Below are 24,621 nucleotides of genomic sequence, written 5' to 3'. Positions count from 1 at the left end.
TGATAAGGGACGTTAATGGATCACATAATGGATCACATATACTCAATACAGTACCAAGATCAGTATGGGACAACGTCATGAACCTGCCCACAGTGAGGCAGAAGTACGAAGCTATTACAGCTCGTTATCGTGAACAAGGCGTCACTGAAGAGTGTACTATCTGGGCAGATTTTTTCAAGCTGAGAGCTCAAGACTGCCCCTCTACAGCCAACTTCACCGACAAGTTCAAAGCAGGACTTGCAAAGCTTGACGTCATCGCAGACTGTAAGCTATCTAACAAAGCTCGAGTGTATCAGTTCATTCTTGCTATCAACAACGCCTACCCGGACTACGGACGCGATCGCCGCGCTGATCTGCGCCGCAACGTTACTCTGAACGTCGATCGCATGTGCAGCGAGCTCATTGACGAGGCCCGCCGCGACGACCCAATCAAGACCATTAACACGTCTATCCGAGCTTCTGGGGGTGACAACAACCGCAGTCAGCCTCTTGGTGATAACAACGACGCCAACAGAAGCGCCACCCGTGGCCGCGGCAATCGAGGCAATGGGCGAGCCCAGCGCGGACGAGGTAGAGGCTCTGAGGGTGCGACTCAGAGACCTACAAATACCTCCCCATACTGCAAGCACTGCGACTGCAACCATACTGGAGGAGGTGATAACTGCTGGTACACCTTTCCTCCCCTCGCCACTGAAGCCTGGCGTCAGCGCCAAGCTCAACAACAAGGCAAACAACAGCCCACTAGCACTAACGCCGCAGCTATTAATGCTGAAGGCTTTGCCTTTACAACGGTTCATTTGTCAGAGAAGGTACAGAGTCTCACCAAGGAGACCTCTAACTTCAAACAACGATTTATTATCGATACTGGAAGCAGCGATCACATCTGCAATGATCGCAGCAAGTTCCAAATTCTACACGACACTGCTCCTGCTACAATTAATACTGGAGCCGGACCTATTACTGCTAAGCAGGTAGGTACCATTCAGATCACTGTCGTCACGTCAGAAGGTGTACTCAACAAGGTCTCCTTCACTAACGTGCTATACGCTCCGGACATGCTTGTATCAGTCCTCTCCCACTCTAAGCTACGAGCGAAAAATCTCTATTACCACGGCTGGGACAGCAAGCTGTACCTCATGCCATCACAACAAGAGATCGCCTTCACACCTGAGATCGACAAGATCCCTACGCTCCTCCTCGCCAACACAGAGCTTGAGGCAGCTCGCGCGTTTGCCTTTGCAACCGCCGCGACCACCAACCCAACAGGTGTACTCGCTCCCTATCGCGAGATTACTCTCCAAGAGCTCCATGAGCTGTTTGGCCATGCCGACCCTAAAGCTCTTAAGCTTCTTGTCGCCAACACCACCGGCCTACGTCTCACTACAACACAGGCATTCTCATGCGAGGCCTGCATGTTATCCAAATCGAAGAAGCAGATCTCACGACGGTCTCCAGCCCGCTCAACCACGTTCCTCCATCGTATTCATATTGATATTGTTGGACCAGTGACGCCCGAAGGTGTCAACGGTGAGCGCTACTGGATACTGTACACCGACGACTACTCAAGATACCGCTGGATTGATTTCATAGACTGCAAAGCAGCAATTACATCTAAGCTTATACAACACCTGGACAAGATGGAAACTCAACACCACGTTCGAGTGTCGATCGTTCACATGGACAACGACAACATGTTCCTCAACCAGACGACTAGGCGTTACTTCAAGGACAAAGGCATTATCTCCGAGCCTTCCACCGCCTATACAACCCACCAGAATGGAGTCGCTGAAGCCAGCAACTACGTAGTGGAGGTCCGAGCGCGCACAATGATTTTGGCAGCGCCCCACATATCTAAGACATACTGGCCATACGCAGCCCAATACTCCATCGACGTCCTTAACCATAGCGTCAGCTCTGCTGTACTAGACATTAAGACACCAAGACAGCTGCTATTTGAGCACATGAAGGTTGCAAACCCTGTGCCTAACCTATGCTCCTTCCGCACCTTCGGAGAAGCTGGGTACGTCCATCAACCAGTACAACGACGAGTTCAGAGCGCCAAGTTCGAACCACGATCGGTCAAGATGTACTTCGTCGGTCGAGAAGGATCACGGATCTACCTTATGTGGGATCCAGTCACACAGTCCATACACCGTACGAGCAGTGTTGCTTGGCCTAAACACGACGTCAAAGCTGTAGTCCAAGAAGACACAGCTACAACCAAACCGGATCAATGCTTCTATATCCAAGATCCACCGCCAGCACTAGATCCCTCTTCATTTCCACACCATGAAGTCTCTCTCCCGGAGCAAGGTAGTGGTTATGTATTTGACGGACTAGAGGCTGAAGCGCAGTCTAGCTTTGACTTTGACGCGGACATTGACAACTATAACAGTCTTACCGAGGTTGCTAATGCTCGAGCAACACCTCAGCGTCGGGATACATCCCAAAACGCTCCACGTCACGACGAGATCAGTGCATCATTTGATGCCCGTAACATACTCGATGGACGTCGTCGCATCACTCGACCGCCTAACCGATACGCGGCAGTCTCTCGTTGCTTTGCTACGGCAATTACAGAGGCAACAACAACAGACTTACCGCCTGAACCTGCCACACGCAAAGCAGCACGCCTTCATCCATACAGCAAGCAATGGATCGCTGCTGAAGATGAAGAGCTCGTATCACTCGACCAGAATGGCACATGGGAGACCACAACCACGATCCCTCCCGGCGTATACGCCCTGCCTACTAAGTGGGTATACAAATACAAAGTCAAGGACGATGGACAACTCAAGCGCTTCAAGGCTCGACTGGTTGTCTGTGGCAATAGGCAGGAGACCGACTTCTGGCGCGAAACCTACGCTGCAGTAGCTCGCGCAACTACACTGAAAGTCCTTCTCGCCCTCGTCGCAACCGAAGACTTAGAATGCGAGCAAGCAGACGTTGTTACCGCCTTTCTCAACGGTAAACTAGACAAAGACGAAGTAGTCTATGTCCGCCTGCCAGACGGACGCAAAGCCAAGCTTATCAAAGCTTTGTACGGCCTGCGCCGCTCACCACGCCTCTGGTACAATGAGCTATCGAGCTATCTCAAGGGTATCGGCTTCGATCCTTTAGAGTCAGATCCATGTGTCTTCAAACACCTAGACGGCAGTCTTATCCTTGCGTATGTTGATGATATCATCTTCATCACAGCTACGAAGCAACGCATGAAAGAGATCAAAGAGGCTGTATACAAGAAGTACAAGTGTCGAGATCTAGGACCAATCTCTCACTACCTAGGTCTCCGGATCCGACGCTCACGACCATCCCGACTCATCGAGATCTCAATGGAGTCATATGTCGACAAGCTTGTAGAGGAGTATAGTCGTCAACACGCACTCCCTCGCTACACGCCGCTTGATACCTCAGTACTCAAGTTAAAGCTGCGATCTCCAACTAATCTTGCAACTCAAAAATAAATTCAGAACTACCAAAAGGTTATTGGCAAGCTGCTGTATCCAGCAACCCAACTACGAGCCGATATATCCTTCCACGTCGCCTATCTCGCCCGCGCTATGAGCAATCCAACTCAACAACACTACGAGTACGCAATCCAGATCATCGACTATCTCAAGACCTTCAAATCTCTTGTAATGAGCTATCGAGCTACATCTCCACACGCACGCATGCCTATCACCATGTATGCGACATCATACGATGACAACAAGAACAACACTAATACTACGCTACACCTACATGGCTACAGCGACGCCTCATTTGCTGACGGCGAGGACCGCAAATCAACCTCCGGATACTTGTTCAAACTTGCTGGAGGTACTATCTGTCACAAGTCAGTCAAGCAAAAGCTAGTTACAACCTCAACAACTGAAGCTGAGCACGTTGCTCTTACCTACGCCGCCAAGGAGGCTACCTGGCTGTACCGTCTGCTACACCAGCTCGGTTACAACGGTACAGATACCCATCCTATCCTTATCTACGGAGACAACGCTCCATCTATACAGCTACTACACTCAGAGGGTCATCACGAGCGTACAAAGCACGTCGATATCTACTACCATTACATCAAGGATCAAGTCCGCGACGGCAACCTCTACGTAGAGCATGTACGAACTCATGAGATGGCTGCTGACGGCCTCACGAAACCTCTTGAACGACAAGCCCACAGCAGGTATCTACAACAGCTAGGCCTTACGACTTCAACTATCGAAACAAAGGACTACAACAAAGGTGGATAGAGCAGGACTATCAGGTCCTGTGGGGGTGTGTCGAGACGCGGTGAAAGCCTTCACTAGTATTCACGGTGAATCAGGCTTCCCGTGCTCTGATTGGCCAGGCACTGATTAGTCAGCTGCTCCGTGCGCGCACCATAGATATTCTCCCTTCTCCCGTAGCTCCAATACAACAAGTTCACGCACATTTCTCTACCTTCATCAGTAAGGTCGTCAACCAACTTCGAGTTGACTCGAGTAATGCGAGAACCCTTACTTGTGGTTGCTCAGACAGACGTTTACTCGTGGTTGGTTGTTACGTAATCAACCAAAGTCAACCAACCAAGCCAAGTTACTTGGTTATTGGACACACTGGCGATCTGATTGGCCGGTCCCGGCACACACGGAGTCCCGTCATAGAGGGATAGACGTTAACAAAAAGGCTAACGTTAATGCTGGAAACAAACGTCGTCGCACTCTATGTAAGATAAGAGCTGATGATAAAGAGAATACACTTGAGAAGAGGAAGAAGTAGATAATCAACAAGGCTCTTAGCATAGCTACTGTAGGACTCGCAGAAGAACCTCCCCAACGTTACATAGGTATGAAGCGCGTCACGGATGATGCAGCGCATTGCGCGCACGTACAAATACGGCCAACTAAAAGACCTTGATCGCTTAAATCGACATCAGAAGCCTCATTATCATTAGAGGCCTCATTATCATCAGAAGCCTCATGATAAGTGTACACCTCTCGACTTGGTTGCTTTGCAACTCTAACAACCAGTCTTCCTTTACCGTCAAGTCCGGGATTGATCAAGACTGAATTGTCCGAGGGCTCTCCTAGGTCAAAACTTGTGAAAGGTTCCAGGTGATAAATCTGGTAGAATGCTGTCTCCTGCCAGCCACTTTCCGTTTTGATGGCTACTGCTATTTCCACTTTCTTCTTTCCACAGAAGATAAAGTAGTCATTATATCCGTAAGTGGCGAAACAGCAATGACCACCCCAATTGTTATTAATGGAGTCACCCAAATCTATCTTTTCTGGTAATTTCTTGTCTTTCCATGGCTGGAAAATAATGAACAAGCCTTCCTGGTGCAAAGCTACATCCCCTTGGCTGGAGACTACTAGTACATCCATGTACATGTGGTTTTCGTCATAGGTTTTGATTAAGAAGTCCTCTTTTTTTCCTTTATTGGGATCGATTTTGTGTAAGTAGTGGTCTCTACCCAATTTAGTCACAACCTACAGAATTTCGGTAGTCTTGCAGAACGTATGAGCTACGATGAGCTTTTTAAACAGCTGCTTAAAAGGCTCTAAAGGCCTTGTGTTGATACGGCTAAGGTATCGGAATCACCTTCGTTGCAACGAGTTGAAATGATTGTGATTGTTCTTGTTGTTCTATGGAGGTGGAGGGAGGTCGGCAGTAAGGCAGCAGCTAGAGCTCGGACCACACGGCTTAGTCAGCCGTGTAATCCAAGCTCGTGCATGCAGCAACCAGCTGCCTTATCTACCGCAGGTTCGATTCCCAACACTGACTATCTTTTCTTTTTGTGCCGGGAGATCAGATCCGTCCCCAAATCCTCCAAATCTGTAATAATATCCTGCTGCCGAAATGTAGCTAGTTGCCTATCTCGGCTAGCGCTATACGCCTTCCTGTATGCCCTTATGTCCTCCTCTTGTGTCCTTCGTTATCGCGCACACGTGCCCGTTGACTACTTGGTGCCTTCAAGGTTGCTGAGCTCGGTGCTCTCGGTCGTGGGCTTGGTGTTGCGATCACGGTTGACCCACCCTTGCACTCGGAGGTTGAGCTCGTTAGAGTTGATGAGGTTCTCTATCGCGGCGTTGCAACCTGCCTTTGTCATAGAGTCTGCTGGGTTGTCGCGACCGTCGATCCATCTGATATCCATGAGTTCGCTGCGCTCGTAGGCTTCGCGCATTGCCATGATGTCAATCATAAGGCGTTTCTCCTTGGTGGTGCCGAGCTTGACAAGGCAATCGTATAGCGATCGCGAGTCGGTGCATACCACGATGGGGACCTTAGGTAAGTTGAGTCGTTCCATGACCATATCAATGGTGCCGCCGATCGCGACTGCGATATCTACGCCGTGCGCCATCGCGTAGATCTCGGAGGCGAGGACGCTCCTGGTGATCCGCTTGCATTTGACTGAGGACCAGTGGACGATGTTGCCACGTATCCCGAAGTTTGTGTCGCTTGAGGTAACTTCATTGCCGAGTACGATGACGAATCCCATCTGGGAGCTCATATCCTTGTTGTTGGCAAAGGACGCGTCGACTAGGGTAAACAGCTTGAGGTTGCGTATGTCCAGAGGTACGTAGGTCAACCCATGGCAGAGGTTCTTCTTTTGCCATTCGATGCGTTTGTTTAACTTGGATATTTCTTCTTTTGTAGGCTCACTCGCTTGCGCAGCAGCGGCGAGGTCGAAGCTTGCTTCGGGTTGACAGATTGTCGCGATGTAAGCGCCACGTGCGCGTTGTTGAACGTCTTCTTGTCAGTTGCGATCTCCAGTTTCTCACCTTGTTTCTTTTGGCGTAGTGTGATCACGCCGTCTGTTGTGAGACTAACGACGCACCCGTTAAAGTCGATAGGGTTGTTAGTAGTAAGAAACTGCTTCTCTTTGGCGCTGAAGCGCAGCTCCTTGCTCTCCTTATTGGCAAACACGTCATCGGACAGACCGAGCGTGTCATCAGTTTGCATGCCGACAATACCAAAGCCTAACGCCGTTGGCTTGGTGATTAAGAGGCACGGGTCATAGGTTGATGTTTCCATCCCGAGTGTCGTGGTATGGTGTTTGAAGTAGGTTGACCACCAGTACGCTCCTGCCTCGGCGATGCCGTACAGCGGCTTCACGACCACCATGATGGTGCCTTTGGGGTAGGCATCGCGGAGTTGCGTGGGAAGATCCGCGATGATCGTGCGCTGGAGATGGTCATCGGCTTGCGTGTACGCCTGCGTGATATCTCGAAGCCATAGCGTCATGCCCATTTGAAGCAGTGAGGGTGCAAGCGCGATAATAATGCGCTGACTGGCGCGCTGGATCGTCGGGCTTTGTGTGAGCACAATCCGTTTTCCATCATCGGCATAACCCTGAACAACGAGGCGCGATTTCTCGTACGGCTTAGTGGTAGTTTTGCCTTTGACCTCGTTGACAATCCGTGACTTAAAGACGCGGATGCCACCATGGCGCTGAGGGTCATACTCCTCGAAGCGGAACACTCCGCGAGTGATCAGCGCGTCAATCTCTGCCTTGGTGGATAGTTCGAATGGTTCGCCTAGGGTTGTGATCTTGCCAGTGGCACGCAGCTTCCTGGACAGCACTAAGTCGTCCTCCTCGCGTTGCGTGAGGTTGACGTCGTTGGTCTCGATGGGAGCTGGTTTTGGCTTGTTTTTGGAGCCTTTGGGGCGACCGCGCTTTCGTGGAGGTGGAACTTCTGTCTCTGGGATAAACTCGTCATCGTCCGCATCCCCGCAATTGTCGTTGTCGTCGTCGTCGCGCGGGATAACGGTGGAGTTGTTGCGGTGGTATGGCTGCACCGATGTGACTCGAAATGTCGCCTGCCTGCCGTCGACGTCGACAATCGCGGCGGTTAGGTCGTCGTTCATGGCGATGAGGGTATGGGGACCAGTCCAACCGCGGTTCTCGCGCCAAACCTTTACGCTGCTCTGGATCGGGAGCTGAAGCGTTTCAATGACGTTCGGTCCGTTGCGTGTCGCAAGTGCGTCGTTCACCTGGCGTTTTGCTTTGATCTTGCGGACCTCCGCCATCGCGTTCTTTATCGCTTTCGCGCGCGCGCTGATGGATGGTGATGGCGGCGATGTCTTGGATAGGCGGGGGTAGGTGCCAAAGACGAGGAGAGTAGGCACAAGGCCATCTGGACCAGCAGTGTCGTTGACGGCTTTCACAGCCATCTGGAGGAGGTGTTCAGATGACGTGTCGCTGTCTATGTCGGCGGAGATGACTTCGAAGGCACGGCGGATGGCCGCATGGTACCGCTCCACCTTGCCGATGGAGTTATGCGCCTCGACAGGCACCTCGTCAACCTCGATGGCCATTGTCTTTGCATTGTTGACAAACTCCTCGCTCGCAAAGTTCTTGCCAGCGTCGGTGGCTATGACATCAGGCGGACCAACGTACATATCGATCCACATGGCGCGGAGTGTGTCCCATGTTGTGCTTGCTTTCATGTCGGTGAGAAAGCGCGCTGCTTGGAAGGCAGTTGCTTCGTCAATAGCATGAAGTACTGGCCTCTGATTAATGTACATCACGTCGACGATAAGTCGATAGTTGAAGTTGATATCGTCGCGGAGGGTAAACCGAAATCGTCCTGGCGCCTTGCCAGTAATCTGACATTGGTGACAGAACTTGTTGATCTTTTCGATGGTCGCCGCATCGACTTCGTCATAACCTGCTCTCGCGAGGACCTTGTAGAGTCGTCCCGCAGCTGGATGACCAAAGCGCCGATGGAGTTGCGCAAGCTCTACCTCGGTGAGGTAGTGCGTCGCGGTCTCTTGGTCGTCGAGCAGGAGCCATGGGTGTCCCCATTTGCGCACAATGGGGTACTCCCGTGACTCGTGTACAAGCACGTTGTCAACATTGTTGAGGTAGATCCCGTGGCGGTCCATGTCTGCAAGGCACAGCAAGAAAGGCGTGTTGGTCGGCATTACCGCAAAAAGTATAACGCCGAGCGGGGTTTTGACCTTCACCTCGCCAAGTGAGAGACACTCTGGGTTATCTCCAAATCGAATTCGGTGGCGACCTGCCGTGGACTCATTGATCGTGGCCGATGGCTGGAGGCGTTGCAGTGCCATGACCTGGGTCTTTCCTGCAGTGGAGACTCCGGCCGCGCCGGTGTCGGGCATGATGCCTTGGAAACAGTGAGCACCATATCGGTGATCGAAGGTGAACATGTGGGGTGCCTCCTTTGCAGTCTCCGACGCGTATGGGTCGATCCCAGTGATCGCGTGGGTCGCCGCGGCGTCGTTGAGGTTGATGGTGAGCGCTTGCCCGTCGATGGTTCCGCAAGCAGCGGTGTTGAATTGTTCATGTTGGAAGTACGCATCGAGGTCATCAACGCGGTTGCCGTCGTCGTCCTCTGCCTCGTCATGAAGCTCGATGCCTTCGAATCCGGCGAGGAACACGTCGTAGTCGTCATCGAGATCGTGGTTTTGGACATAAGTCTTGAAGCGTTGGTGCGACTCATTGCGCTCCTCGTGTGAATGTCGCGTTGACCAGCATCCTTGTTTGCCGCACACATAGCACTTTTTATCGTGCGAGCGGCGGGGAGGGTATCGCGGTCGTGACAGCGTCGGTCCGCGGTTGAAGCGACCGGTGCCATAGCCTCGGGGTCTGTCGCGAGGTTCGTCGTTTCGGTTGTATCGTCGGTTTGTGTAGAAGATGTCATCGTCTGTCTGTTCATTGTCATAGTTGAACTGCGTTCGAGCATGCGGGTGACAGCGTTGCCAGTTACCGACGGCGTTGCGGAGCTCTGAAGCGACTGCTTCAAAGGTCGACGCAGGTCGGATCAGGACTGCGCTGCAGGCTTCGACACCCTGGCATGCTGACACAAGTTGTCCGGTGAGGCTTGACTCGCTGAGTCCATTCTGCTGAGCCATCGCTTGGTACAGCTTGTGGAGCTTGTCGATGAGCAAGTCAAGGCATTGCGCAATTGTCTTGTCAGGATTACTTGCGATGACGTCCTTTAGCATAATGGTGCGCCATTCGTTCAAGAACAACTGGTAGTTCTCGGTAGTGTGGAAGTAGGCGCCCAGTTTCGCGATGATGTCTTCGTATCCAAGGTCAAGTGGAGCGATAGATTGGTAGTAGTAAGTTGACGCTTTGCCAGTAAGCATAGTAGAGATGGCTAGCTTGTAGCGGTCAGTTTGGCCAGGTTGAATGCCGACTTTGGCGCAAAGCTCTCGAAAGATGACCAGTTTGTGACTGAGCACGTCATACTTGTCACCACTGGACTTATCGTTGTTATTGTACAGCTTCGCGAGGTTTGTGAGTGCTGTCACGTTGAGTTGAGCTGGCGACGGTGAGTACTGTGCTTGTGGGTATCCTGTTGGTGGCTGCGGAGGGTTAGGGTAACTGTAGTTGCTGTTTGTGAGCTGTCGACACTTGAAACCGTCGACGAGTCGCATAAGCTCAAGCTCGTCGTCAGGCCATATCGGGCACGACGAGAGATGGAGGAGGTTGTACAGTTGCGTTATTACTGTGTCACGACTGTTGATCTGGATGTAAATCCCTCGGTGTCGGAGCAATTCCTTGACTGCTTTCCGGAGCCGCACGTCGACCGCACTTATGATATCTTGAGTCCAATCCTCGAAGGACTTTTGGAACTCCTGGAGGATGAAGAGGTCGAACTGTCCATCGTCTTCAACTTGGACGACCCAATCGAGGACGACAGTGTTCAGTTTGTCGGTGTTTATGACTGTGTCGGTCGGGTCGAGTTCCGCGTTGACATACTCACTCTTGTGCATCTCGGAGTACCACGATCGGTACTTGACGCTCTTGTATGGTGCCATGGTGCTGAAGTCAGTCGATTGTTTGCTGTTAGTTGCAGGCGTTGTCAGTTGTTTTTGTGCGTGGTTGACGCAGATCTTTTCGTTCAAGATCTCCTTCAGAACTGTCGGCGAAAGCGCTACCTTGATAGGTAGTCTCTGCGGGCGGTGCTGTACTTCGCACTCCTTGCTACTGTGAGGTAGGAGGAGTCGCTTCTTGGCCAAGACTACACAGTGTTGGATCGGAGGAGAGATGAGAGAGAAGGTTGTTCTATTGAGAGAGTTGCAGAGAGCGACTATATACATGAAGTAGAGTATCTGGAGCATTCCAGATCAGCAGTGTGTTACGTAGCTGTGACGATAGTAGAACATTCTAGTTGACACACCCCCTGAGGGCTGACACACCCCCTGAGGTTTCCATATTAGATGGATACCTCAAAAACAAATTGAAAGAGATGCAGACTAAACTATGGATGAGGCACAGGACATGGCACGTCCTTGACGATGAGATGACGGATGTCCTTCATGCCCAGCTGTCTGACAAAGTTCTCGTGTTTCTGACGAGGAAGTAGCTTAGTGAAGCCGTCAGCAGGCATCTCAGCAGTAGGCTTCCACTCAACAGTGATCCTTTCAGCTTCCACCTCTTGGCGGAGCCACATTTGATGAATGTCGACGTGACGAAGCTTGGTTTGAATTCGATCAGAATCGCCTTGTACGAGGCGTACAGTCTGAGCGTTGTCACACCAGAGAGCCTTCTTGGTGTGAAGCGTGAAGCCAATGTTGCGGCAGAAGCGATCCCAGTATTGCGATTCAACGCCAGCAGCAGAGAGAGCGTAGAGCTCTGCTTCAGTAGTAGAGCGGGTTACTGATCGAAGTACGGTAGCCTTCCAGTCAACAGGCATGCCGTACAGCATAAAAACGTATCCAGCAGATGATCGACGAGTCTCTACATCGTCTCCGAATGAGGCATCAGCAGCACCGAAGAACGTAGGCAGTGTTGAGTTGATCTTTGTTGCAAACGTCTGGGTAGGCTCACCCCCTCGAGCACTGATGGCCAGATACCTAGTACCGTACAGGTATTGCCACACGTGCTTGATCTCCGAGAGGTGAACTGGTCCTGGATTGATCAGGAACCGTGAAAGGATTGAGTGAGCGTGAGCGACGTCAGGACGCGTCATGATCTCAATGTACGCTAGGTTGCCAACAAGGCGTTGATAGGTTTTCGTAAGCAAAGGATCAGACACTCCATCGTAGGGTAATAGCCTCGACGTAGAGGAGAGAGGCGTGGAAGGGTATCTTCCATCAGAGCGGATAAGGTCAAACTCAGTGCAGACCTTGTTGATGAACGCATCCTGGACTAGGTAGAGCTGGCGGCTAGCAAGAACTCGCTCAACTCGAATACCGAGGAACCATTTAACGTTGCCCATTTGGCGCAGGCTATATAGCTTAATAAGCTGTCGTTCGAGCTTCTCGAAATCTTCTTGGTAGTCGGGGTGATAGAGGATGATGATATCGTCCACGTAGAAGAACAGGATTATCCGATCGTTCATCCAAAGGCATGGGAACCCTTGAACAGGGTGTAGCCCAAGCTTTCGCAGTGAAGCTTGGAGGTGTATAGCCCACAAGCGTGGAGCTTCCTTCAGGCCATACAGGGCGCGCAGAAGTCGAAGAATCTGGCCGTATCTATCCTGGAATCCATCCGGAGTTCGTACATGTAGAGGACGATTAAGTGTAGCGTTAAGGAACGCGTTTGGCACATCGTATTGCATTGCGTTAAGGTTGAAAGCACATGCAAGAGCCATAAGAGCTCGGAAGAGGCGAGCAGCAAGAGTAGCTGCGTACGTATCGCCGTACTGATCCTGCAGATCTCCTCGGACGACAATTCGAGCCTTGTATTTGAGAAGATATCCATCTTCATCAAATTTGTAGGTGAATACCCACATCAAGGGTACAGCATCTGTTGTGTCTGCTGTGATGTCTGGTTTGGCAAAGGTGCCTTTCTTCCAGCAGCTGTTGAATTCTGCGTAAGCAGCAGCTTCAAATTGCTTTCCATGAGCGTGACGTTTCAGTTCTTTCCAGTGACGTGGTGGAGGCGGAAGATCATCGCGATGAATGCGAGTAGGATCAGATCGCGTTGGTTGTGATGCAGCTGAGATAGCATCATTTGCTTGCGCAATCGTAGCAGAAAAAGCAAAGTACTTAGAAAGGTCAGGGGCTGCCTCGATGTAGTGCGCTTGGCGACGTCGTCTGCCAGTGATGATGTTGTCCTGTGAGAGATTCGGGTCTCGTCGTTGCGGAGCATTGTTCTGATGTCGATCTGGTATGTAGATCTCAGCGTCGTCGTCGTAGTTGTTCCACCCCCCAGGTGTCCTGTGTGGAGATGAGTAGACTCCGCAACAATCAATTCAATCCGGTCACTCTCCTAGACCCACTTACCTATCTAGGTAGGGTTTAAACTCCTATAGGTAACTACTAGGCTTAAAGCGGTAATCAATCAATCCAATCTGAACCTTCTAGGACCCACTTAATTGATTGTTGCGGACTGTGGAGATGAGTCCATCAAAGCAGAGGACTCCTGCAGTAGTTGTTGTTCAACTGGATCAGGAGAAGGACTTCGATCTTGTCCTTCGAAAGCGGGTGTAGGAGATGGAGAGAGGAGTTGGCGAACAGGCTTCTGATACACTAGACTCCGCAACAATCAATTCAATCCGGTCACTCTCCTAGACCCACTTACCTATCTAGGTAGGGCTTAAACTCCTATAGGTAACTACTAGGCTTAAAGCGGTAATCAATCAATCCAATCTGAACCTTCTAGGACCCACTTAATTGATTGTTGCGGACTGTGTGATACACTGCAATAGTGTCACTATCATACTCCTTTTCAGATACATGATCTAGTGGTAGGACAGGCGTAGTGATTGCTTCCTGTCGTTGTCGTACAGGCTGCGCCACGACAATGGTATCTCCATCGTATTCCTCCTCAGGAATGTGGACCGTCTCGATAATGCGAGGCTCCACGGGTGTTGTTGATGGCTTCTCCTTGTAAAGCTCATCAATGAAGCGTACATCTCGTACACGGATAACTCGATTCGTGGTAGGTATCCAGACTCGATAGATGTTCGAAGCGTCGTATCCAATAAGGAATCCTTCAAAGGTGCGCTTCTCCAGTTTATCCCCTCTTAGGAGATGCTTGTCAAGTATGAATCCACGGCTTCCAATGATATGGAGTCGTGATAGATCTGGTCGAATGCCAGTGACCATCTCTTGTGGCGTACGCCATTCAAGAGCCTTTGTCGGAGTGACGTTGAGGAGTCTTACCGCAGTACAGACTAGCTCATTAGCTAGTGCCTTAGGTAGACCAGCATGGATACGGATGACTCTGGCGACTGTAACAATCACGGCTCCAGCTCTCTCCGCACCCCCCAGCTGTGCTGGAGTATCAGGTGATCTCATTTCTACCTTAATACCTGCTGATGATAGCTCTTCTTGAGCAGAGGAACCGAGGTGTGCCTCAGCTCTGCCATACCCAACGTCTCCATCCATGAAGACTATAGCTACCTGGTAGCCGTATACTCTTTCAATCTTGTTGATGAGTCGAATAATAGCAGGAACAACAGTAGCTTTGTGTCGACTCCTGAGAGTACAGATCTCATGAAATTTCGTGTACTCACACACTGCATGCAATGCCCATACGTCACCGTTGTAACATACTGCGCCATGTTCCTGAAGTTGGATAATGTCGATTGAAATGCGATAGAAAGGTCGACAGGCTTTATCAGCGCGAGGACGGCGACTGATGTCTTCCTTCATCTTGCCTTGAATACACGATACACAATCGTCTGTCCATGGATCTCCTTTTCCGTTTGTGCCTATCTTGAGGCCAGTAGTTGCATCTTGAAGGTGTTCAAGTGCCTGATAGCTTGGGTGTCCGAGCAGTTGATGCGCTCGCATCGCAGTGACAGTTTGAGGAGCCTTCTCCTGGCTCGATCTTGCAGCCATGCTGAGAAGCTCATGGCGAGGAGGGCGATCAGCCTCCTTCGCATCGAGCAGCCAGTGGCCATGACTGTATTCAAGGTTGGCTACAACATTGGAGATCCTCTCTTTGTAGAGGATGTTGCGCCCTGAATCGAAGTGGATGCCTGAGCGTCGGCAGCGTCCAAGGGCGAAGAGGTTCGTGAGAAAACCTGGTACGTACGCGACATGCGTCAGGAGTATATCCTTCTTCTGATTGCCTCGATTAACATTGATGATCACCTCCCCCAGGCAGCAACCTGATAGCTAGTTGCGCCTGCGAAGATAACGTCGGTTGATTTGGCATTTGACGTCGTACGCCAGTTGAAATAGGTCGAGTTGCAGATATGGACGTTGGAACCAGGATCAACGATCCATCTGTCGAGCAGAGTATCACCTTTTGGTGTTGTAATCTGAGCCAAGTGAAACGCATTGTTTGCGTAATAGTCTCCGTTCGAGTCATTGTCGTCGATTCGATCAGCGTAAGGTCGTCGGCCTCTGGATGCTGAAGTGGGTCTATCGGTCTTATTCTCGGTCTTATTCTCGGTCTTCTTCTCAGATCGATCGGAGTTTTGTGCTGTATCGAACGTCCATCGGACGTTGTTATCCTTGTAGAGCTTCTTGATCTTCTTCAAGAGCTCGCGATCCTTAAAAGCAGTACGAACTGTGCTGAGTCTTGTTCGATTTGGTCTAAAACCTTCTGGACGGCCTTCTGCCGTTTCGTTTAGAGTGTAGCACTCTAAGATATTGTGATAGAGGCCACAGACGCATTGCGGACGGTTGTTTGGCCTTGTGTCGGTGATAGCTAGAGTAGCCTGGGTGGCCTGGGTGCTGTCCTTGGCTGCAAAGCTGCCAAGAGTCTTCGTGTGGGTACGCTTCGTCGCGATCCATCGTCGGTATCGGTTAATCAAAGCTTCAAGTGTTGGAGGGTCCTTTTTGTCCTCCTGTCAGATAGCAGGGTTACTCGACGTTGGCAGCAACCAATCAGCGTAGAGAGGGTCAGTGCGCCCCTCAAGAGGGCCACAAGCGCGGACACACGATAGACAGAACACAATACACACAATCATCAACATCCATCACTTTTGTGCAATATCTCATTATATCTGACAATTAAGAGTCTCACTGCCTCAATAACGAGCGATAAAACCACGAAAATGGCAACAATCCAGACCCAACGGGACGCGACGGTCATCCTCACCGACTCAAGCAACTGGATCCCTTGGTACCGCCAACTTAAGCTGAAATGCCAGTCGCAAGGCATTTGGCCACTGTTGGACCCCGAAGGAGTGCGACTCCAGCGCATCCAACCGGAGGCTCCGCTACCCCCAGACATTTCGCAGTATGAACCGTCAAGTAGCCCCTCAGCTGCCTCATCGCATACCACCCGAAACGCTAGAGGCAACACGCGAGGATCAGCACAAGACACTACAGAAATGTCGACAACAACCTCACGAATCCCCACTATACCAACGCGAGTGTCAGAACTCTCAGAGAAAGGACAAGAAGCGTATAAGGAGGATCGCGACGACTACAAGCTGCGCCTTGAGTCATACAAAATACGGGAGAGGGACTATCAAGAAGAAAGCAACAAAATCTCAAAGATGGTCGAACACATCCTTACAACCGTAACACCCCATTTACAACTTAGCTGTTGCGCCGAGAACGGCACGCCGCGCGACTGGATAACCGCCCTCCAAGACACAGTTGGAGTGGATGAAGACGAGGAGAGAGCGCGAGCACGAGAGAGATACCAAGCCGCACTCAAGCCAATGCGTTCAACCACAAACTGGGAGACGTGGCTAAATGAATACGATCAGGCTGCAACTCGAGCTGAAACCCTTGAGGTGGCCGAGGTTATGCAAACACAAGCCGTAATAGACGACTTCCTAGGCTCCGTATCTAAAATGGCATCAACCTGGACCGCAGGGTTCCAAGGGCCAGGGTACGATAAGAAAGCCATGAATAGGAAAAGGATGATGAAACTCTTCCGTGAATATATGAGTCTTCAATATCCATCAAGAGGGAAGCCAAAGAGCGCCTTCGCGGTAGGAGACTTATACGCGGCGAGCGGTGAACCCGACTCGGACACACTGAGGGACGCCTCTAGTGTGGAATTAAGAGCGCCATCCAACCAAGGCCGGGGAAACCCTAGGCAATCAAACAAACGCAAGATGGATGGTCAAAGTACCAGAACCAAGCAGATCCCGGAGAGGAATTCAGCGAAAGCTGGAGACATATGTCCTGCCTGTGAACAGCGTCATGAGATATCTGACTGCTACTATGTGAACAAAGCCAAGGCACCTGAATGGTTCAAGCCAAATCGAGGCATCGCAAGATTAGTACAGTACAAACTTGAAAATGACACCAACTTACAGAGAACGATGCAGGAAATGTCCCCAGAGACTAAACGACCTCGATTCTCGACAACGTCACGATCGATTACACCTCATATCAAGACATCACAAACACCGGACGCAGTCATTGAATGACTAGATGGACGCGAAATCTCAAGAATTGATGAGGGCACGATGAAAGCGGCATTCAGCGCAAGCCAACAAGGATATCCATTAAAGGATGCCTTCATCCTGGATTCCGGCTCGACTACGCACATCTGCAACGACCTCTCAAGAATTGAAGACGTACGCCCGTCGACGCCAGGGGACTACATCTGGGCCGGCAGTTCCAAAGTCTGGATACGAGGATACGGAGCTGTCACATTGACAACAGAGGGATCTCAGGACAAACAAGCCTTGCACATTGTCAACGTTGCGTGGTGTCCAGACTTCCTCTGCAGCCTAGTATCATTCAGGCTACTCCGACGACAAGGAATATGGTGGGACAATCGGGAAGATCCAACAAGCCTGCGACGATGGGATGGAACAATTATTGCTATCCTATCGGAACGCCATGGGCAATGGATTATCGAAGACACCACTCCATTCGACTCAGCCTTCCATGTGCGTATGAATCGAACCAAGCGATCACCACAAAGGGCGACAGCCATGCTATGGCATAAACGACTAGGACATCCAGGGCCATCCGCTATTGAACACCTCATACAGCAATCTGAGGGGGTGAGGATCAAAGGAATCACCACAGTACAATGTGACGCCTGCGGCAGATCAAAGTCGAAGCGCCAAATAAGAAGGGCGCTAAGACTAAATGACGAAGGTCCTGGAGAAAGAATTGCAATCGACTTCCATGAGTACGAGGCGGACAGCTTCACTAAGGAAAAGAGTCAGATGCTAATAACTTGCCGAAACTCCCGATACGTTTGGGATTTCTACTTCAAAGACAATAGGCCAGCACGCTCTATTATTCGCCTATTAGCCCTCTTTATCCAATTTATGAAGAAACAGTTCAACATTACGGTCAAGGTCATTGAAACAGACAACGAGATCGTCACAGTTAAGCAAGAAGTCGAGAAATGGTGCACGTCCCTATCAATCAGACTCGAGCCTTCCGCTCCAGACACACAAGCGCAGAACGGAGGAGCCGAACGCTCAGGGGGTGTGATAAAAGAAAAGGCACGCGCAATTCGACTAGATGCGAATCTTCCATGGGAACTCTGGCCAGAGATAACCAGAGCGGCGGTATACCTATACAATCGAACGCCAAATTATCCAAACAAGTGGAAATCGCCTTACGAAATATTCTTCACGCGCGCAGCTGCCACAAATGGCATAGTCACCGGACCCCGAAGACCAAACCAAGCTCATCTAAGAGCATATGGGTGCAAAGCCTTTGCAATGACAGACGATACCCACCGAGGAAAGTCAAGGCTGCAACGGCTGGACCCAAAAGCCTGGATTGGGTATCTTGTGGGATATCAGTCAACAAACATCTACCGCATCTGGATCCCATCCATGGCAAAGGTAATCAGCACTCGCGACGTAGTGTTTAACGAAGACACAATCTTCAACGGCAAGACTGAGGACCTAATGGACAATCTTATGCACAACACCCTAGAGGAAATCGCAACTTGGGTAAGAACAGTCGAACTCCCAGGTACTCAGAGCCAACAACCAGAAACCGAGACGTTCTACGAGGACGATACGACGCAGGAAGAGAGCCCGCGCACTCAGAAAACCAGATACCACCAAGGAAGGAAGGTGGTAGAGGCATATCTAACCCCGCCACCAACTCCTCCACCTGTGGCCTTGCTAGTTCAAGGAGAGGTGAACAACGAGGATATGACGAACATGTCCAACCAATCAACATCAATGACCAATCCATGGGCAGCCGCATTCATGGCCGGCACCGAATCAGGACACATTGGTCAACACGAAGGAAAGCCAATCGACAAGGCTCAGGTGAAGAGACTGCTATCCAAGGGAATCAAGCCCCGTCGCAACCAGCTACCGCCACTCCCAACAGCATACTCAAAGCTGGAAGACCATCCACTATACGAAATGTTCAAGGAAGCAGAAAAGACACACCTTCAGAGTCACCAACAAATGAAGTCATGGACTGAGGTCCAAGCATCACCAGTCAAACGAGCAGGGCACCAGATCCTAGACTGTATGTGGGTATACACCTACAAACTCGACAAGCATCACCGCCTCATCAAATGTAAGGCAAGATTGGTGGTAAGAGGAGACCAACAACGCAACATCACCTCCCAAGACACATACGCAGCAACATTGGCAGGACGCTCATTCAGAATGCTCATGGCAATCGCCGCCAAATACGATCTTGAGCTAAAGCAATACGACGTCACTAATGCTTTTGTGCATGCTGCAATCGACAGAGAAATATACATGAGGATGCCAAAAGGGTATCAGAAGCCTGGCACTCTACTCAAAGTGCGAAAGGCACTGTATGGGCTCCGGATCTCACCATTACTGTGGCAGAAAGAATTCACTCCAACTCTTGCTTCGATAGGGTTTCAACAAATACCACAGGAGCCATGCTGCATGATCAAAGACGGAGTTATCATCTTCTTCTATGTGGACGACATCATCGTTGCGTACCATTCAAAGCAAGAATCAGAGGCCATGAAGGCCATCAACCGGATCCAAGAAAAATACGCTTGTACGGGAGGAGATAACTTACAGTGGTTTCTCGGCGTAGAGGTCATGCGCAATCGCAAGCAGAAGACCATACAGCTATCTCAAGCCGCATACGCAGACAAAATCAGCCAACTAGCAAGCCGACAAGACATCAGACATGACACGCCGATGTCAGGCATGGAACTCAGACCCAGGAGTGACCTAGCAGAGCCGTCCGAGATCAACCGCTACCAGCGCAAGATTGGCTCGCTTCTATTCGCTGCAGTCACAACAAGACCCGACATAGCCTTTGCAACATCACGACTTGCTCGCTTCCTAGTCAATCCAAGTACAGAACACCAGGACGCTGCAGACCGTGTGCTCCTGTACCTCAAGAAAACAGAATCCCTAGCCCTCGAACTCGGTAGAGGCGATGGCCTTGAGGTAGCAAGTGACGCATCGTTTGCAGACAACACACTAGACAGGAAAAGCTCGCAGGGATACGCAATTAAGCTGTTCGGAGGACTCATCGCTTGGAGAGCAAGTAAGCAAGATACTGTGACAACATCAACAACAGAAGCAGAGCTGCTTGCCCTATCACAAGTTGCTAAGGAGGCAATCTTTACGTCGCGGTTGTTGAAGGAGCTTCAGGTAAACCTAAGCAATCCAATTATCACAATCAAGTGCGACAATACCCAGACAATCCGTCTAGTAAATGAAGACGTTGCCAAATTGCAAACAAAGCTTCGGCACGTTGACATACACAATCATTGGCTACGACAAGAAGTTACCCGAAAGACGATCAAGGTAGAGTATGTTCCGTCTGACAACATGATCGCAGACGGATTCACCAAGTCACTGCCAGCCAATAAATGGGCCAGTTTCCTTGATCAGTTGGGACTTGTTAAACGCAAAGAATCCCCGTTGAAAGAAGCTGAGCTTGAGAAGTTGCAGGAGCATCTGGAAGGCCTCTATATGTAGGATCGATTAACCAGTTTACGCAGCTTGCAATCAGGGCTTCCAAGCTGAGGGGGTGTGTCAGATAGCAGGGTTACTCGACGTTGGCAGCAACCAATCAGCGTAGAGAGGATCAGTGCGCCCCTCAAGAGGGCCACAAGCGCGGACACACGATAGACAGAACACAATACACACAATCATCAACATCCATCACTTTTGTGCAATATCTCATTATATCTGACACTTGTGTTGCCCTTGTTGCTCTTACTAACCCTGCAATTATCGCAATTACCTTAATTACTGTTGAGAATACAGTCCGTAAGTGACTTGGTGGTATCAAGCGGAGGAGTAGTCACATGATTGGTGACACGTGCAGGTGGGTCCTAGCGGGGAGCTTGGACGCAGCTGCACGCAACACGGATCTACGAACGTGTGAATAGCTCCTTAGTCAATACAATACGAGTCGTACCACCACTACCGTTGTGCCTTAGAGAGCGCTCTATTAGGTAGTCATACTACTACTAATAGTGCCAGCTTCTCAATAGGTTATGAGCCCGGTTGCTCGGTGCTCTACGGTTCGGCGACCCACCAGATCAAGGTGATCTGAAGCCACGAAAGTCGAGACGAGCTTCTCGCACACGGAAGACGAGACGAGCTTCTCGCATACGAAAGACGAGACGGGCTTCTCGCACACGGAAGACGAGACGAGCTTCTCGCATACGAAAGACGAGACGGGCTTCTCGCACACGGAAGACGAGACGAGCTTCTCACACACCGAAAACGAGCATACGGTTCCAGCTAGAGAAAGCTGAAGGGCGCAGACGCCAAAACGTTTACAAACCCACTAAACACCCCCTACACCTCGAAACCACACACAACTACGGCATTTGACGCGTCACAGACAGTCAAAAGCACAACCGCGAAGATGGGCAGCGACGACAGATACGATAAGGAGCCTAAGATCCCAAAGCTGACGAAGGAGAATCACGAGAAATGGTTCCGCAATAACAAACTGAAGCTGAAGGGAAAGGGAATCTTCTACACTATCGAAGTCACGAAGCACGCGTACGCCTGGATTGCACGACATGGAGCTGGCACCTCCACATCAACTGCCAACACCTCTCAAGACCCGGCCGGCACTGTCAACCCTACAGAACAAGCAAGCGTCCTAGGCCTGACAAGCGACTTCGAACGACTGGGAGGTACATGGAACGCTGAAAAGGCAAAGGAATACGACAAGGATGAGGCTAAGGCACTGTTCTACATCACAAACAGTCTCCTTGATGATGACGACGCTCTCGCAGACGAGTACGAGACTGCATCTGCCCTCTGGACCGCACTGAAGGTCAAGTACTCAAAGACTGATCAGTTGACAGCCAACAACATCATGACCAAGCTTCAGAACTTCACCTGGAAAGACGAGAAGGATGTCGACTACACGTGGGCAAAGCTAAAAGAATACCGCCGCAAGATTATTGCAGCTAAGCCTGCTGCCAAGGGACTCTACAATGATGAGGCACTTCTCCAGATCATGCTACGCGCTCTTCCAGAAAGCTACGGATCAGTAATCGACTATCTCGATGTCCAGACCTCTCTCACGGTTGACGAAAAGATTGCTGCACTCCGCACGAAGGAGCTGCGACTGAACGACACGGCTGAGCATGCAAATGTAGCATTCCCGAAGTACCGTCACCCGAATGACCATAGAAGCTCGGACTCCTCGATGCGCGACCGCCCCCGTTCTACATCGCCTGAATTAGGCCCATCCACAGGATGCCTCCATTGTAAGGGAGAACACTGGGCCCGAGACTGCAAATACAAGGGTGAAATTCAGGAATTCGGAAGAAAACTTCGAGAGAAAGACGAAAGAGCTGAGAGACGCGCAGCCAAGTCGAAGAGACCTTCTAGAAATGAGAACAAGAAGCGATCTGACAAACCTGTCAAGCCTACAGTCAAGACAACCTCGAGGCGCAAGCATGGGTACGCAGCCAAGAATCAGGATTCTGACTCTGGAACGGACAATGGCTCCTCAGGCACGGACAGCGAGACCAGCCACGAGTCTACATCCGTGGAAACAGAATGTACGCAACACTGCCATATCTCTGCGGAACAAGCTAGTAAAAGCACACCGGCGAACTGGATTGCTGATACTGGTGCTTCATCACACATGACTGACAAGAGAAACCTGTTTAGAGGACCGCTAAAGCGCACGCCGCTCACCACTATCCAGGTTGGGGGAGGATTTCTTCATTCTACCCAACGTGGTACTGTTATGATGAAGGCACTGGATGGGACAACAGGATTACTCCGAAAGGTTCTCTACGTACCTAAGCTCGGCGTGAATCTAATCGCAGCAAGACGGTTGTGTAGGGAGGGACTTCAAGGCATTTTTGATGACAAGAACATGTATTTTAAGGACAAATCAAGAATCGCAGTACAAGCAGCACAGAAGGACGGTCTGTACATCGTAAGCCACATTGCAAGCAAGTACTCAGGAAAGGCGTTTATTGCAGGCAAGACTCGGACCGACAGCAACGATCAAAGCACTGCGGAGGAAAGTCAGGAGACACAACCCGAGACACAATCCGACCAGGACCCAGACGAATCCGAAGAAGACAAGTCCACGAAGAAAGATCGCCGGAACTACAGGCTAATGCACAGACGGTTTGCTCACTACGGCCCAGCAATGCTACGAAACCTGTATAAGGTAACGACAATTGAAAAGATTAAAGTACCCCCAGCCCACAGGCGCTTCTGTGACCCATGCCTTAAAGGCAAGATGAGGAATAAGATGAACAAAATCCTAGCAGAACACAAAAAGGAGGTACTAGCACTAGTATCTCTTGACTTAGCTGGACCGTTCCCTACATCACTCCGCGGAAATAACTACCTTATGCAAATAATCTGCAACCACTCCCGAAAGAACTGGTCGATACCACTGAAAACCAAGGACCAGGCTATCCTAGAGCTACGCAGATGGAAGGCAAAGGTAGAGCTCCAGACTGGGAAGAAGGTGAAGGCCTGCAGATCAGACAATGCGCCAGAACTAAAGCTTGTGATAAACCAGTGGGAAACTGAAGACGGGGTTCAGGCCGACTACACCGTAATTGCGAGCTCGAATCAAAATGGACCAGTGGAGCGAAGCATCCAGACTGCCGAACACGCAATGAGGGCAATGCTCGATGATGCACAACTTCCTATTGAGTTCTGGGACGAGGCCGCTGAGGCTGACGCCTACATCCGCAATAGACTGCCAACAGGACCGCTGGTCGAGGGAAAACCCACGTCTCCAGAGCAGGTATTCTCAGGGAAACGCCCAGGCGTAGACCACGTACGAGTCTGGGGGAGCAAGTGTTACACCTATCTCAATCCAAAGACGCTGCCAGCGAAAGGGAGATTAGACAAGTTAGTGCACCGTGGTCGAGCAGGCGTCTTTATGGGATATTCTGAAACTACAGACAAGCAGTTCAAAGTCTACTCTCCTGACCTTGGATATACGCATAGAGTTAGCGTCATCCAAACTAATGAGAAGGTGCCAGGGGGAAAGATAGACCTGAACTTGAGAGTCAAATCAGGTCCAATGGGCACATCTAATGAGCTCATCCCACGGAAAGCCAGAGGAAGACCAAAGAAGAACCTAAATCAACTAACTAAACCCGACGCCCTGGATGTTGATATTGAACTGCCGCCATCATCGCCGCCATTGCCGCCGCCATCATCGCCGCCACCATCGCCGCCATCACCGCCGCCACCATCGCCGCCTACGCCAGCACCTGCGCACCCATCACCTACCATCACCACAGTCCGCAACAATCAATTAAGTGGGTCCTAGAAGGTTCAGATTGGATTGATTGATTACCGCTTTAAGCCTAGTAGTTACCTATAGGAGTTTAAGCCCTACCTAGATAGGTAAGTGGGTCTAGGA

The 24,621-nt window shown here is 50.6% G+C and overlaps 8 protein-coding genes across 8 annotated transcripts; 4 read left to right on the top strand and 4 right to left on the bottom strand.

The window, feature by feature from the left end:
* Positions 1-77: 77 nt before the first annotated feature.
* PtrM4_055030 (uncharacterized protein) lies at positions 78-4,241 on the top strand (the record flags this gene model as incomplete). Its single annotated transcript, XM_066105123.1, has 2 exons — positions 78-3,413; positions 3,471-4,241. 2 exons carry the CDS (start codon positions 78-80, stop codon positions 4,239-4,241), a joined length of 4,107 nt encoding a protein of 1,368 aa, XP_065963750.1.
* Positions 4,242-5,929: 1,688 nt separating this feature from the next.
* PtrM4_055020 (uncharacterized protein) lies at positions 5,930-7,221 on the bottom strand (the record flags this gene model as incomplete). Its single annotated transcript, XM_066105122.1, has 2 exons — positions 5,930-6,666; positions 6,753-7,221. 2 exons carry the CDS (start codon positions 7,219-7,221, stop codon positions 5,930-5,932), a joined length of 1,206 nt encoding a protein of 401 aa, XP_065963749.1.
* A 700-nt stretch (positions 7,222-7,921) lies between these two features.
* Positions 7,922-10,761, bottom strand: PtrM4_055010 (uncharacterized protein; the record flags this gene model as incomplete). The annotated part of the gene is made up of 2 exons (XM_066105121.1): positions 7,922-8,055; positions 8,115-10,761. 2 exons carry the CDS (start codon positions 10,759-10,761, stop codon positions 7,922-7,924), a joined length of 2,781 nt encoding a protein of 926 aa, XP_065963748.1.
* Positions 10,762-11,204: 443 nt separating this feature from the next.
* PtrM4_055000 (uncharacterized protein) lies at positions 11,205-12,680 on the bottom strand (the record flags this gene model as incomplete). The annotated part of the gene is made up of 1 exon (XM_066105120.1): positions 11,205-12,680. The coding sequence occupies one exon, from the start codon at positions 12,678-12,680 to the stop codon at positions 11,205-11,207; it is 1,476 nt and encodes a 491-aa protein (XP_065963747.1).
* Positions 12,681-13,548: 868 nt separating this feature from the next.
* PtrM4_054990 (uncharacterized protein) lies at positions 13,549-14,736 on the bottom strand (the record flags this gene model as incomplete). The annotated part of the gene is made up of 1 exon (XM_066105119.1): positions 13,549-14,736. One exon carries the CDS (start codon positions 14,734-14,736, stop codon positions 13,549-13,551), a length of 1,188 nt encoding a protein of 395 aa, XP_065963746.1.
* A 1,166-nt stretch (positions 14,737-15,902) lies between these two features.
* On the top strand, positions 15,903-17,237 carry PtrM4_054980 (uncharacterized protein; the record flags this gene model as incomplete). The annotated part of the gene is made up of 1 exon (XM_066105118.1): positions 15,903-17,237. The coding sequence occupies one exon, from the start codon at positions 15,903-15,905 to the stop codon at positions 17,235-17,237; it is 1,335 nt and encodes a 444-aa protein (XP_065963745.1).
* A 39-nt stretch (positions 17,238-17,276) lies between these two features.
* On the top strand, positions 17,277-20,720 carry PtrM4_054970 (uncharacterized protein; the record flags this gene model as incomplete). The annotated part of the gene is made up of 1 exon (XM_066105117.1): positions 17,277-20,720. The coding sequence occupies one exon, from the start codon at positions 17,277-17,279 to the stop codon at positions 20,718-20,720; it is 3,444 nt and encodes a 1,147-aa protein (XP_065963744.1).
* Positions 20,721-21,621: 901 nt separating this feature from the next.
* On the top strand, positions 21,622-24,528 carry PtrM4_054960 (uncharacterized protein; the record flags this gene model as incomplete). The annotated part of the gene is made up of 1 exon (XM_066105116.1): positions 21,622-24,528. The coding sequence occupies one exon, from the start codon at positions 21,622-21,624 to the stop codon at positions 24,526-24,528; it is 2,907 nt and encodes a 968-aa protein (XP_065963743.1).
* Between the last annotated feature and the right edge of the window lie 93 nt (positions 24,529-24,621).

This window comes from Pyrenophora tritici-repentis, chromosome 2, assembly GCF_003171515.1.
Source record: "Pyrenophora tritici-repentis strain M4 chromosome 2, whole genome shotgun sequence".
NCBI classification, from domain to species: Eukaryota; Fungi; Ascomycota; class Dothideomycetes; order Pleosporales; family Pleosporaceae; genus Pyrenophora; species Pyrenophora tritici-repentis.
The sequence above is the reverse complement of the archived record's forward strand: the minus strand, read 5'-3'. Positions and strand labels throughout refer to the sequence as shown.